This window comes from Oryctolagus cuniculus, chromosome 9 (assembly GCF_964237555.1).
Source record: "Oryctolagus cuniculus chromosome 9, mOryCun1.1, whole genome shotgun sequence".
Classification (NCBI taxonomy): Eukaryota; Metazoa; Chordata; class Mammalia; order Lagomorpha; family Leporidae; genus Oryctolagus; species Oryctolagus cuniculus.
In genome coordinates this window covers 4,223,113-4,237,833 of record NC_091440.1, presented here as the reverse complement: position 1 = coordinate 4,237,833, position 14,721 = coordinate 4,223,113, and the positions used below count along the sequence as shown (strand labels likewise).

Sequence of the window (14,721 nt, the reverse complement as noted above, 5' to 3'; positions counted from 1 at the left end):
CACAGGCAGAGGCTTTACCTGCTATGCCACAGTGCCAGCCCCAAATTTTGATTTTGGTAATTATTAATAAAGCACTTATAATTATCTAGTGCAGGGTTTTGTGTGGATTTAAGTTCTCAGCTCCAGGTAAGCACATGACTGCTGGTAGTGAAGAGAGAAGATAGCTGTTGGTCAGGGAGTGCCAGCAACCTCTATAAGGTAGAAAAAGCAAGGAGGCAGATTCTTCCCAAGACCCTCCAGGAGATGTGGAGTCCTGCCTGCATCTTGATGTTAGTCCAGTGAGACATCTGATATGCAGATTTGTGAGATGATAAACTTGTGGGTTTTTTAAGCCATTATTTGTGGCAATTGGTTACAGCAGTGATACGAATCTAATAAAGCTATGCTGAACCAATGTCCCTTGCTACAAGCTGGACCTGCAGTGTGTGGTAGCTCTAGAATAGAGCTTGTCTTCTGCAGTTCCAACTCTGTATGTGCTGTTGATCCTTTGCCTTATATTGTTTTCTGGTTCCATGTTTTTATTCAAATCCTGAACTCTTTATTTCCATGTCATTTTATTTAGTATCAAATCTATTTTTCCTTCTGAAATTCTTCCTTTAATTAAATGGGCTTTGTTTTCTCAATTCCTCAAATTCTGTTAGTTAGCATTGGAACTCTCTGGATTATCTGTATGCAGAAGGAGTTGGCGTGTGAGGGGTCCTTCCCTCTCCTGACTCTTTGTGAGGCTTGTTGCAGCCAAGCCCTCTCAACACTGTCTATGATTCTCTTCACTTTACTGTGATCTCGGCTCCTTTGTTGATGCTTACGGCTGCTTTGAACATATGCATCTCTCTGTTTATTTCATGTAAGTTTCAGGAGGTAGAAAAGGAGAGACACATTTTCCACAATTGTGTTGTAAGTGGAAGTCTCTTATTGATCCCTTTTCATGTAATTATTTCATGGAGGCTGTGTTGAGAATTACTTCTAAATCTTCTAAAATTTGTTACTTGGTGACTCCCTTCTTCCTGAAGCACATGGCTTCATTGGTTGTTTCTCTAACCCATTTTTCCTATCTTGTGGCCACTCCTTTTTAAGGTTTCACAATTTGTTATTAAAAGTAAATTGTAAATGTTGATGTTTTTCAGAACTCTGGCATGGTCCCATTCTCTTTTCATTATTCTTATTTCTTTATCATCCTTACATTTTCTTATGGTGTTATTATCCTATATTTGCTAATTCTTACATTCCCAAATCACCCAGATGTTTCGCAGAGCTCCAGGCTGTGTACACCTCAGTCCTTTGATCACCTGGTGTGTCCTGGCTTTGTTTCGGCTTGAGATCCAGAACGTACCCTGGATCTGTTCATCTCTCAGGGTTCCCTGTTCCAGGAGGGGATATAACTATGCAGGCAGTTGCCCTATGCAGATATTTTCTGGAATACTCCCTACAGCTCAGCACATTAATCTCAAAAATATATCAATTATTCCTCCTACATATACTTTAAAAACATTTATTTATTTATTTATATTTGAAAGGAGGATGTGAAAAATTGTCCAACCATACATGGGTCCCTGGCTCACTCCCCAGAGGTCCACAACAACCAGACCTGAGCTAAGCCAAAAGTAGGATTCTGGAACCCAATCCAAGTCTCCCACTTGGGTGGCAGCAACCCAGTATTTGAGCCATCGACACTGCCTACCACTATGCATGCGAGAAGCTGGAGCCAGGACTTGAATCCAGGCATTTTAATGTGGGATGCAGATTTCCCAAGCAGTATTCACCTGCTTTTCCAAATGCCTTCTTTCCTTCGAATACACTTTTATTTAATCTATCTCCATCCACAGTTCCGTCTCACTATCATAACACAAGCCACTGCCACTTGTATTTTGATCAATTTTCTTGCCTCCAGATGTGCAGTTTTTCTTAACTGGCAGCCAAATTGGGATGTCCCTAAAATGCAGGTGCAATCATGGCTCCCCGTGCATACAGCCCCTAGTGGCCTCCAGTGCCCCCAAGATGCTTCAGCCTCCGTGGTCCTGCTGACGGACTCGTGTGTTCTGCTGATTTTTCTGCCCCCTGCCTCTGCAGAAACAAGCATATGATTACTGTGCCAAACTGTATTTCTAACAGAGTTACTATTTCTTGATTTTCTCAGCTACTTTTAAAAAGCATCATCAGTATCTTCTGTCTTAAAATTATTTCAATCTGTTTTAAGACAATAAAATAGAAACTCGCGAGAAGGAACCCAGGATGACAGCTTTGAATGACAGCTGCTCTTCGTGGCACTGATTTTCAGTCCTTGAGGAAGGCAGGGCTGCAACTGTGACTATTTGGGAGGAAATGCCTTCTCTATGTAATAGAATCAAAAGCAAATATTAGTGAAAATGTATTTGCTATAAAACTTCTCATCCTGAAATTTATCTGCATCTTTCCCACATACATCAGAAGAGGGAAAAGGCTATTTTTTAAGGGCAGATGGTTTCAGAAATGTGTGCGAAGGCATTCACTTATTAGTACTGAAGCTATTTTTACCTACTTCCAGATATTAATGTAATTATCAAGTTGCTCACTTTTCAAGGACATTTTAGTAATCAAGTATTTAAAACTGATGGAGGTTGGAAAGCCCAGACACTTCATATGAAGTTACATTTGTATGAAGATGCATCTGTGTGTTTTAGCTGCTGTCTTATAATAAGCACTAATACCCTTGAAATTTATTTCAAAACTCTTAAATATCTGCTATAAAGAGCGACATATGATAGTTTAGAAAAGAACACTACAAACTAAGCATCAATGCATGTTGTCTTGTTTGCATTTATCTGTAGTCTCACTAGCATGCTAAAAATCTAAGACTATTTTAAGATGTAGAAACATGCTATAGTGTATTTTTGCTTAAGTTTATAGGTACTCTGGCCTTAAATTTGTTATTTAGTCTGTGTTCTTAAAGTGCTTGGAATTCATTCAACAGCGCATATTCATTGGCTGTACTGCTGTGTGCTAGCTTCTATTCCTGGCATTTGAGTGTACAACTGTGACTGTGCGTTGCAAACTCAGATCCCATGGAGGAGAATCCCTGTGTGTGTATGTGTGTGTGTGTGTGTGCATTTATGCTTATAACAGTGTGAGTGTGAAGTGAGTGAGCCATACAGACAGTGAACAAAGGCAAGCAAACATACACTCAGTCTCATTAACAGAAATGTTGCCAGAAAGAGCTGATGGATGCCAAGAGAAACTAGGAATGCAGATCTCATCATCAGTTTTCTTTCTGTTCTGACAATACCACCAAGAAATTTATGAAGAACTGGGTCATTAATTTGCTCAATATAGATACGGTATAAATAGGAAATGCATTTAAATGATTACAAAAGAAACTTAAGCAGATGAATATCTCTAGCCAGAATAAACACAAGTACTTGTAGAAGTATGTTTCACTTCAACTCAAGAGTGTATATGAGCTCCATGACAAAGTTTATTTCACTTCCCAGAATTTCAATAATTGGTACAAAATGTTTTTTTAAAAAATCAAATGTTTGTGATGAACTGTCATAGCATGCTGCTATTTTGAATTATTTTATGTCTAAGATTGAATCGGTTAAGTGAAAAACTACTTGCTGTGGGCGCTGTCACCATTTTAAGCCCCTGGGGAAGCAGGAGGGAGCCAAACATTAATTAATATAGGTAGGTAGGTAGATAGATGATAGATAGATAGATAGATAAACAGACCTTGAAATTGCAGATAATAGTAGCTAAGACACCCACCAGCATTGTTCGGAGAGACTAAAACCCCTTTTGAACAGAGCATCAAAGCAGTATCATTAGACTATTGAAGCAATCACCTTCAAAGACATGTGTCTACATTTTACAATTGTAGCTGCCATTACATTAATTCCTCCTAATTTCCAGCACTTGACATTTAAAAACATGCTGGCTGCATCATCTTATTTACACAAAGTGGAAAATAATTTTATTGGAATCTTTTCATTGAAATAATAAAGTAGGTGAAGGTGATGCCACTCTGTCATTTGCAACGGAGGTGATCTTTTGCCCAGGGATTAGCCATTGGGATTAGCCATTGTGCCACAGGAGGAGTTTTCATTTAAGGCAAAGGTTTGCAAGAGCTCTTCTTCTTTGGGAAGGTTTGCGTGTCAGGGCAAATGCATGTCCAGGGAAAGACAGCGATGGAGCCGGCCCCTGGGATGGGTGGAGGCACTAAGAAGGTGGTGGGGTCTCCCCATCCATCATCTACCCTCCTCCTTCTCACTCCTCCCTCCCGTCTCCCCATTTTCCTTGGCATTTTTCCTCCCTCTGCCTGAAGGCACAGTTGTTCATTTTAACCTGTATTAATGGAGTAATTAGTTTTAATCACCCAGAGTTCTCAACTCCTTCAAAGCATTCAGAAAACGTGTGGTTCTGGCTTTATATTCTTCCCTCAAGAACCTAACCTGGAAAAGTTTCGAATACAGTTGGTTTCACTTGAGGGCAGTCTCTGAAACAGGCATGCACGCTTGCGATTGCGTTTGTGGAATGTGAGTCATCGTCAGCCCCCGTGCCACACTGCGCCCTTGTGTGAGAACCCACAGAAGATTTTCTGCCACCAAAATACTAGGAAAACTCAATCTTCTCTTGGGCTTCTGGCCAATTGTCTCTTTCAGATTCTGAGTTTTACTGTTACTTTTGTCAACTTTCTTATTATGACCAAGGAAAAATATGGCCCATCTTAGTCTGTTTTGTGTTGCCATAACAAAATACCTAAGATTGTGTAATGTATAAATAAAAGAAGTTTATTTTAGCTCAGAATTTTGGAGGCAAGAAAGTTCAAGATCAGGGGCCACATCTGATAGTGGTGGAAGCAACCTTGCTTTAAATGACTTGTTCTCTCGAGTCAACCCAGACCAGGAAAGCCAGAATGCCTGTGCCCACACTCATCCATCCATGATGAAGAGCCCATAGCCCAGCCAATACCGTTCCAATACCACTCCATTGGAAATCAGGTTTCAGCTGAGTTCCAAACTTCAGCACCCACCACTACCCACTTTACAGGAACAGTTTAAAATGATTGCTGACTACCAAACCTTTGTTTTCCGTTGCATCCCAACATGGCCATTTCCCTAATCTCCAGTCACATGTGTTGCACCACTTTGTACCCCTCACCTTTCCCAGCCTCTACCTTTGGAGCTCACCCTTCCTCCAACCCTCACACAATGCAACCGTGAGCACCCCAGAGACTTGGGCTGTGCATTCTCGGGGAAGGAGTGTCTATGTTCCTCGGTGAGTGCTCATGTCCAGGGGCACCCAGACCTGCCCCGCCTCTGTGGCTGGTGCTCCCCACTCTGCAGCTGTTGGTTTCTGTCTGCCCAGGGGCCTCCTTGTCCCTCCCCAGTGATGCTCCAAGGATAATGCAGGGGGACTGGTGTTCTGCACAGCAGCCCCACGGCCGTCCCAGAGGACCTTGACCTTTGCTGTTGAAGGTCATGTCGTGGCCACTGACTTCCTTCTCCCTGGCCTCTGCTCTGCACTGTGTTGTGGGGGACTCACTCGCTCCTGATGCCCTCTTCTTTGGGAACCCCAGAAAATCCCCCCAAGAGTTGTCCATGATTGAGTTCCAACTCGCTCATACATATCAGGGTTTCCTGTGAACAATCTTAAACCCACAAAAATGAAAGAAAACCCAGATGCTACTTGCCATTGGTGCCAGGTTCCTGTATCCAATAGACACACAGGTTAACACATAGGGATGGGGGCACCCCCAGGGAGCGTCGTGTTTGGTCTCCTACTCTTCTGTTTTTCAAGGATGGAACCCTCCAAGTTTCAGATTCGGTTCAGCAACAAAGTTTGAGTTTTCTCTGTTTCTTTTCTTACAAATGATGCTCTTCCTTGTAGGATCTTACACATTTGTTCCATGGCTTCTCAGCTTTAAAAGAGGAAGAGCCCTAGAAGAAAAAGAGAATAAAATAGTGGTCAAAGAAACCGGGTACTTCTTCATATACGGTCAGGTAGGTTTGCACCCAGACCTGCGCCCTCCGCCCGCGCCTCCCACCTTGTGCTGTGATCACTCCTGACCACGCTCTTTGCTGTGTCTGCCAGGTCTTGTACACCGACAGCACCTTTGCCATGGGGCACCTGATTCAGAGGAAGAAGGTCCACGTCTTCGGGGACGAACTGAGTCTGGTGACTTTGTTCCGTTGCATTCAAAACATGCCGGAGACGCTACCCAACAATTCCTGCTATTCAGCTGGTAAGTATTAGCTCTCAGACTTGTTTGTTGTGGAATGAAGGGAGGCAATGGGAAAACCTGAGCTGCACGGCGCAAACCACAAAGGAAGGTGTCTGAAACACAACTAGAAAAGACATTCTTCGGTCTACTGTGTGTCCTGTATCTCCAGTGAGGAGCTGAGACAGCCTAATCATTGCTATAGAAATTTAGGCAGGGGGAAGCAGGTTCATACATTCTATGTAGATCGCTTCCTTCATCGTCAATGGCGGCAATAATGCTACCAGACTTTCACAGAGCCGTGCCAATCTGCCAGGCACTTTGTCCTATACTTGACACTGGCTTACTCATTTAATCTTCCCGTGTGAGGGAGGTGGACTCTGAGACCCTGAGCTGACATAATTGTCCCAGGACACACAGCTACTATGTTCCCAAACAGTGTGGACCCCTGGACTCTCCTGCCCAGGCTACAGAGGGTAGGGTGAGTGACACAGAGACTGCTCTCTGACTCCCACAGAGGTGACAGCAGGTGCAATGAGCTGTCCGACCATGGACAAGTGACCATGGATGTGACACGATGAGGAGGCAAAGACAGGGGCAGGCCTTGTTAATTTCAGGTCTATGTTAGCTGAAATTGCCAACCTCCCTTCATTTTATTTCTGGAGGTCAATTGTAAATTAATCAAGGTTGATGATCTATTTGGAACCTGGGGACTGGCTTCAGTTCCATACAGTTACTGAGGACAGCCTGAGACACTGGATCGGGGACTGGCTGTGCAACTGGAAGCACTAGGTTTCAAAGGTAGCTTGACAAATGCCCAGTGAATCAGCTAGAAATCAAGAAAAATGGTTGATGATTACAGATGATGTCATTCTGGACCTGCGGACTTCAATGGGGGGGGAAGAGGAAGTTCATTAAACTGGAATTCCCTAATTTTCATAAAGAAACATTTCTTGTACCCAGTGCTGACCAGCATTTTGGTATTGCAAAATGTTTATAAATGGCTAGGCCACCCCAATCTGCTATTTATCTATGTTCATTAGTACTTGGAGTTTCACAACTCTCTTTAAAGTTTGTAGTCATCTGTTCCCCTCTCATTTCACTCCGGTTAGAGGCTTTGCCAGATTCCTTGGTGCTCCTTCTCAGGGGCAGTTGATTTGACCCTCATGATTTAGTGTTGTGTGGGAGAACCACCAGTCTCAATTACACTGTAGATGTGCAGTTGATTTGACCCTCATGATTTAGTGGTGTGTGGGAGAACCACCAGTCTCAATTACACTGTAGATTTGCAGTTGATTTGGCCCTCATGATTTAGTGGTGTGTGGGAGAACCACCAGTCTCAATTACACTGTAGATGTGCAGTTGATTTGACCCTCATGATTTAGTGTTGTGTGGGAGAACCACCAGTCTCAATTACACTGTAGATTTGCAGTTTCATCTTCTGGGGACAAATTTTGTTTTAAATGATTAAAACATCACATTAGTGTATAAATGCATAAAGTGCTTCCATAAAACCCTGAAAAAAATTAAGTGGCCAACCTCATAAGCCTAAGACAATTCTGGGGTCAGTGTCATGGCACAAGGAGTTAAGACACTGTTTGCAACGCCAGCACCCCATATTGAGAGCCAGCTCCGGAGCCGGGTGCCCTGCTTCTTATTCAGCTTCCTGCTGATGTGCCCAGAAAAGCAGTGGGATATAGCCCAAGGACTTCAGCCCCTGCCACCCGTGTGGGGGACCTGGATGAAAGTCCTGGCTTTAGCCTGGCACACTTCCAGCTGTTGTGGCCACCTGGGGAGTGAACCAGCAGATGGAAGATCAATCGATCTCTCTCTCTGTCCCTTTCAAATAAATAAATCCTTGAAAAAATACAGTAAAGTAAGGAACCACTTCTATACATGAACCTGACTCTTACTTGTTAATTCATTGACAAATATGTTCGTTGTAGAAAAAGTTACAGTTTTTTATGGCTGATTGCTGTCATCTGGAAGAATTGAAATAGCCACTAGCTCAGTGTTGGGATGTTAAATAGAACCAATAGGCTCACACCCACTTAATTGCTAGAGTTAGCATCACTCAATACTCTACATTCTGTTTTTTTTAAGAGTTTATTTATTTATTTGAGAGGTAGAGTTACAGACAGTGGGAGGAAGAGAAAGAGAGAAAGGTCTTCCTTCGATTGGTTCATACCCAAATAGCCTCAACAGCCGGAGCCATGCCAATCTGAAGCCAGGAGCTAGGAGCTTCTTCCGGGTCTCCCATGTTGGTGCAGGGGCCCAAACACGTGGGCCATCTTCCACTGCTTTCCCAGGCCATAGCAGAGAGCTAGATTGGAAGAGGAGCAGCCAGGACCAGAACTGACACCCATATGGGATGCTGGCACAACAGGTGGAGGATTAGCCTACTGCACCAGGGCACCAGCACCCTCAATACTCTTTATTCTACACCTTTGGATAAATTATTAGGTCATTTTAATTTCTACAATAATGACAAATATCTATTTAACAAATAAGTCTGTTTTGTTTTTTAAATCATTTAAGGCACTCTTCAAATGTTCTGCCAATGCTAGAAACCATAGACATTATCCTTGCACTGCAAAATAGATTCTTCTGTTTGTTGTTGGTTTGGGTTATTACACATACCTAGGACTTTTGGAGATGGGAACCTGTCCACTTGATCATTACTCTGTGCCTGCTGGGAGGGTGTCTGGCACACAGTAAGTGCTCAATAAACAAACTCTGGCAGGCTCTTGCCTCAGAAAAATCTGGGTGCTTTGGGCTTTAAGATAGAACAGACATCAGTGAACGCAGGTATGTTTATATTAGTGAATTTTCACTCTATGCGAAAGAAACAATACAACTACTCTTTAATTTGTTAGTTCTAAATATTGGCCACTCAGAAACCAGTGATTTTACTTGATAGTTTATTTTTTCTTCCTTGTTCCTCTTCTTTCTTCGTCACATTTTTCCTTACATCACCTGATAACCTGATTCCTCTTTCTTAGATTTATGACTCATTGTAGTTTAAGTGCATGCATATTTTTTAGTCACTCTTAAGGAACTAATTAATTTGGTGCATTTGATCATAGCAAGAAACTGCCATTTATAGGAATATAATATGCAAGGCACTAAAACGGAATCCACATGATGCCTAAATCCATGTTCTTGATTCTAGAGAAAAAACGATGTTTGCAGTTGTTCTATGTTAATGAATGTTGTTTTAAAAATTATTTGGGCAGCACAGAGATAGAGAGCTCCTATCTATTGGTTCACTCCCTCAATGCCTGCCACAGCAGAGGCTGTGCTAGGCCATAGCTGGGAGCCAGGAATTAATCCAGGTCTCCCACATGGATGGCAGGAACCTGACCACTTGAGCCCTCGCTGCTGCCTCTCAGGGACCACAAAGGCAAGAGTGGAGTCAGGCCCTGGAGATGGGTATGGAAGCCAGTTCTCTGATATGGCATGCGGGCCTCTTACTCACTAAGCCATGCTCACCCTGATATTCTGTTTTACTCTTTTTAACACCTACTGTTTTATGTGCACATTTAAAATTCCGTAAGGACAATTCAGAATGTGTGTATGGTATTTTTTCTGTGTTTTTGGACTATTAAATATGAATATGTGTGATTTTTGTGTTTTTGACTATCATATAAATGAATATGCATTTTTTTACATTTTCATTTTTCTATTATTGTGAAATACCTCCTTGTCAATAAAATGAAGCAAAACCCATATTTAACTATACAATATTCTATCAAGGGATGTGCTATGATTTACTTACTTTTTTTTAAGCTATGATAAAAATGCTTACATCTGTTGTAACACCCTCTTGTTATTTTGCTGATTGTTTGTTTAGGCTAAAGGAACTGTACCTTGTGCAGAAGTCCATTGGGGTGTACTTTGCAGCATGAGTGCCTATGTTCAAGTCTTCTAAAACAAAATAGCTTTATGTAAGAATATTTTTTGGGTCTCTTTTCCATCATACAGACACTTACATTCTTGCTAATGGTTTTTCCTAGGCATTGCAAAGCTGGAGGAGGGGGACGAACTTCAACTTGCAATACCACGAGAAAATGCACAGATATCGCGAGATGGAGATGGCACTTTCTTCGGTGCACTGAAGCTGTTGTGACCTGCTCTCCTCTCTTTCTCTTAACCTCCACCGGGAAAACACTTAGCGAAAGGAACAAGCAGTAGTCACGGTAGCCTGCCCTGCGAGCTATTTGTTTTGGTTTGCTGAAACTAGTCCAAAACAGGAAATTTAACAGACAACCACAGCCAGAGACTGTCATGTGAATTACGAGAAATAAAGCCCATTTAAGGAAAGATAGAGTTAGAAAGACATGCCACTATCATTCCACATTGAACAACTCAGTCATGGCTTCCTGTCTGGGAGGAAGTGCAGAGTGGGAAGGGGAGGGAATGGTTCCTTCCAAAGCGGGATTCCACAGTTTCCAATGGCAGGAGTGCCCACATTGGGGGCCGTCAAGGTATCCATGGGAAATCTCAGCATTTGTTCTTTACTGTTTATTAAATATGCCCCTTTCCTTGTCAGTTAACATTTTAGAAGTAAAAGTAAAAGCAAATTTCTAGAAATCTTGCATCAAATGCACGAATGAATAATTACAGGCTTCAATTTTAAAACTCAAAACTGTTGAACTGACAACAGGATACTAGTTACGTCGTTTGGGACTTAAGTTGCCATTTTTATGAGTTTACCCAAACATTTTTCACAGGAGGGAAGACTTTCCTCATTTGTCTGTGTATGTGTGTTTCTCACAATGAGTTTCAGCTACTTCAGAAGTTTTAGTGGAGGACAATTCCAATTTATGCATGGAAAGCATATATTGGAAAATAATTGCTCTTCTTCTTATGATAACGCAATATGGTTTCTCTTTATTTCCTGTTTTTCTGTTTCAAACGGCTGCTATCATAGTTCACATGGCCCAGACTGTGTTTAAAAAATCCCATTACTCGCGATACAGAAGCTGAGGTTGATTGAACTTCTTAGCTCCCTGAATTCTGCAAGGGCCATGCTCTCTTACAGACATCATGGCATCTCAGACGCCATAATCCTGACTTTCGTTTCGTAAAGAATCGTACTTGAGAGCTGTAGTCCTGACCTTTGGTAACATCAGATTCCCTTGCTTTGCTTGTCTTCTTTCCTGTGTCAGCAGGTTTTTGCACTAAACAGTAGATGGAAAAATAGACGCCAGTCTACACTAATTGTCCCATCTACTTTTACAATATTTTTAAGATATACTTTTCAAAACACAGAACATGATTTAAATTTTGTGTCTAAAATCAAACTTGTTTAAATCTATCATTCTTGCTTTTTGGTTCAAATAAAATATATTTTTGCCACTTATTTCATCTTACAATGTTATACTTAATAAAAAAATGATAGATGTAGTGGGAGTTTTGATATTGGAGGAATGGGTGGTATTTTTCTTTGTGTTGCTGCTAATTTGTATGTCAAATAAAAAAAACCACAGTGCCTTTTGCCTCATTGTCTGAGTTTATCTATCAGCATCCATCTTTGGTTTCTCAATTCACAATTAAATGTTGTTCTAGAAACCTAGTGAGGGACCTGCATTGTGACTCGGTGGTTTAACCACCACCCGCAACACCAGCATCCCATTTGAGTCCCAGTTTTAGTCCTGACTGCTCCACTTCTGATTCAGTTCCCCAATACGTGCTCGAGAAAGCAGTGGAAGGTGGCCCAAGTACTTGAGCCCCTGCCATCCATGGAGAGATACGAAGGGAGCTCCAGACTCCTGACTTCAGCCTGGCTCAGCCAACGTAGCCATTTGGAGAGTAAAGCAGCAAATGGAAGATTCATTCAATCTCTCTCTCTCTCTCTAACTCTGTTTTTCAAATAAATAAAATAAATATTTTTAAAAATCTGGTGAAATATTGTGAAGTAATATAAAGTAATGTGTTGGCCGGCGCCGTGGCTCACTAGGCTAATCCTCCGCCTTGCGGCACCGGCACACCGGGTTCTAGTCCCGGTCGGAGCGCCGGATTCTGTCCCGGTTGCTCCTCTTCCAGGCCAGCTCTCTGCTGTGGCCAGGGAGTGCAGTGGAGGATGGCCCAAGTGCTTGGGCCCTGCACCCCATGGGAGACCAGAAGGAAGCACCTGGCTCCTGGCTTTGGATCAGCACAGTGCGCTGGCCGCAGCAGCCATTGGGGGTGAACCAACGGAAAAGGAAAAACTTTCTCTCTCTCTCTCACTGTCCACTCTACCTGTCAAAAAAAATTAAAAAAAAATAATGTTATGATAAATTAGTTAAGTGTATGAATATTTTTCATATTTTAAAAAGAATCTGTGAATATCTGTATTTGTCTGTATACAATATTCTTTTTTGGAGCCTAATGTTTAAAAAATATAATATCATGGGGCCAGCACTGTGGCATAGTGGGTAAAGCTGCTGCCTGCAATGCTGGCATCCCATATGGGCGCCAGCTTGAGTCCTGGCTGCTCCACTTCCAATCCAGCTCTCTGCTGGGGCCTGAGAAAGCAGCAGAAGATGGCCCAAGTTCTTGGCCCCTGCACCCACATGGGAGACCCGGAAGAAGCTCCTGGCTCCTGGCTTCGGACTGGCTGAGCTCAAGCCATTCATTGCAGCCATTTGGGGAGTGGAAGACTTTCTCTCTCTCTCTCTCTTTCCCTCTCTCTCTCTCCCTGCCTCTCTCTCTCTCTCTCTCTCTCTGCCTCTACATCTCTATACTCTGCCTTTCAGATAAATAAATCTTTTAAAAAATATAACATCACATAATTTGCTTGCATACTAAGTTATTATAATGAACATCTTGCAAAATTGTTCTTTTAAAATGATTTAACACATTTTGTTAGCAAATGTAGAATACAGCCATGTAAAACATCTTACCTTACTGTTGTGTTAAAATACGAGTCCTGTCCTCATATGTGAAACTAGGACAAGAACAGACCCTTGTTCAGGGAAGTGAATTTGCATAACTGGAGTAGATGTAAAATGAGGCAGGTGCAGTGGTTATGTGGGCGCCTCGATTGCAACAGCAGAGGTTGGAGCTCCCTTTCTCCACCTTGCGCTCAATGTTTATTTTTAGGTAAAAAAGATGTTATATTGGGATTTCCTACAGCAGAGCGTATTTAAGGTTTAAGTGAATGAGCCCAGCCCAGATTTTCTGTTGACTTAAATCCCACATCAAGAGTCATGCCTGTAGATAACTACTGGGGGCTATTAAATTATGCCCTAGTATGGGAGCTAAACGAGCTACTGGACACCCGGTGTAAAATGATGTGCAGCTCTGACTGGCGCCTGGAGAGCTGCCCTGTCAGTCCCTGTGCAAAGAGGAGATCTTGCCGGCGTGGCTTGTTGTGGATTCGGCAGTTATTGACAGAGAACTTACGCGTCCTTTTGTAATCTAAATTAAATTACATGTGTGACCTTGCATTTTCACAAAGTGGACAGATTCCTGTAACACATCCGGAGTCTAAGCACCCCACAGACTCCCGTTCTCGCCTGTCTGTAAGGGCCACTGCCAGTGTCCCGACTTCTGTCATGTCGGAATACTTCGCCTGTTTCCCTTTCGGCAAGGTGCGCTGCCCCATCGTCCCTACCATCTGCCTGCATTTGTGCACCACTTTGTCTGTGAAATTTTCCCTGCTGTGGGTGGAGCTGTAATATGCTCCTGTTCATTGACACACAGAATTTCTCTCTGTGACTGTATCACAATGCATCTCTCTATCTTGCTACTGAACAGCATTTGAAGTATTTTTGGTTTGGGACAACTATGAGTAATGTTGCTATGAGTACTTTCTTAAAATATTTGGGGGAACCCGTGTACAAGTTTCTGCTGGGTTTATATCTGGAAGTGGACTTGCTGCAACATAAGATGTGTGTACAGAGTGCTTCAGGGAATATTGCCAAAAATGATAAACAGTTTACAGAAGATCTAACAGAATAAGGTTTTGCAAAGCAGACTTGACTGGGCTCATCACTGTCTACCCTCTCCAACCAGACACGCGGTCCCCTCTCCTGGACACCTGTTGCCATCTGGGCCACGCCAGATCTCCAGGGGATCACGGAATTAAATGCATTTCTAATGACCTGAGGACACGAGACTTTGCTACATTGATTTTGTAAGCATTTAGAAGTTTGCTTAGTTTTATAACTTGGAGAGGGGATCCCAGCTCTGAGAATGGTTTCTCCTTTTGAATTCCTCTTGCCCTGAGATCCAGGCACAGGAATGCGGGTCTGGCACAGGGCAGGCAGCAACTAAGTGCTGAGGAGGGGCTGTGAGTCTGTTCCCAGACAGTCAGGAGTCAAATGCAATTTTTTAACTCAGCTTGAGGCTGTCCTGATTTCCTTGTCTTCATCATTGCTATTGTCCAAGTGGACTGAATCTTCCCTAGTTTACAAAATCAACAAATGGAATGATGTTTAACATAATTTTAACATAAAAAGTAGAAGTATACTAACAATAAGACACTGATTTTATTTACTAATAATGCAAATAATAATAGTAATAATACAAATTTGTGCTTATTT

General features: G+C 42.4%; 1 protein-coding gene across 1 annotated transcript in view; it reads left to right on the top strand.

The window, feature by feature from the left end:
• The window catches only part of TNFSF13B (TNF superfamily member 13b), a 32,569-nt gene extending 22,085 nt beyond the window's left edge, over positions 1 to 10,484 (top strand). The window contains 3 exon segments of the mRNA NM_001099964.2: positions 5,860 to 5,972; positions 6,064 to 6,214; positions 10,207 to 10,484. Coding sequence (NP_001093434.1) covers positions 5,860 to 5,972; positions 6,064 to 6,214; positions 10,207 to 10,319 — 377 coding nt within the window. The 3' untranslated portion in view covers positions 10,320 to 10,484.
• Positions 10,485 to 14,721: the final 4,237 nt, after the last annotated feature.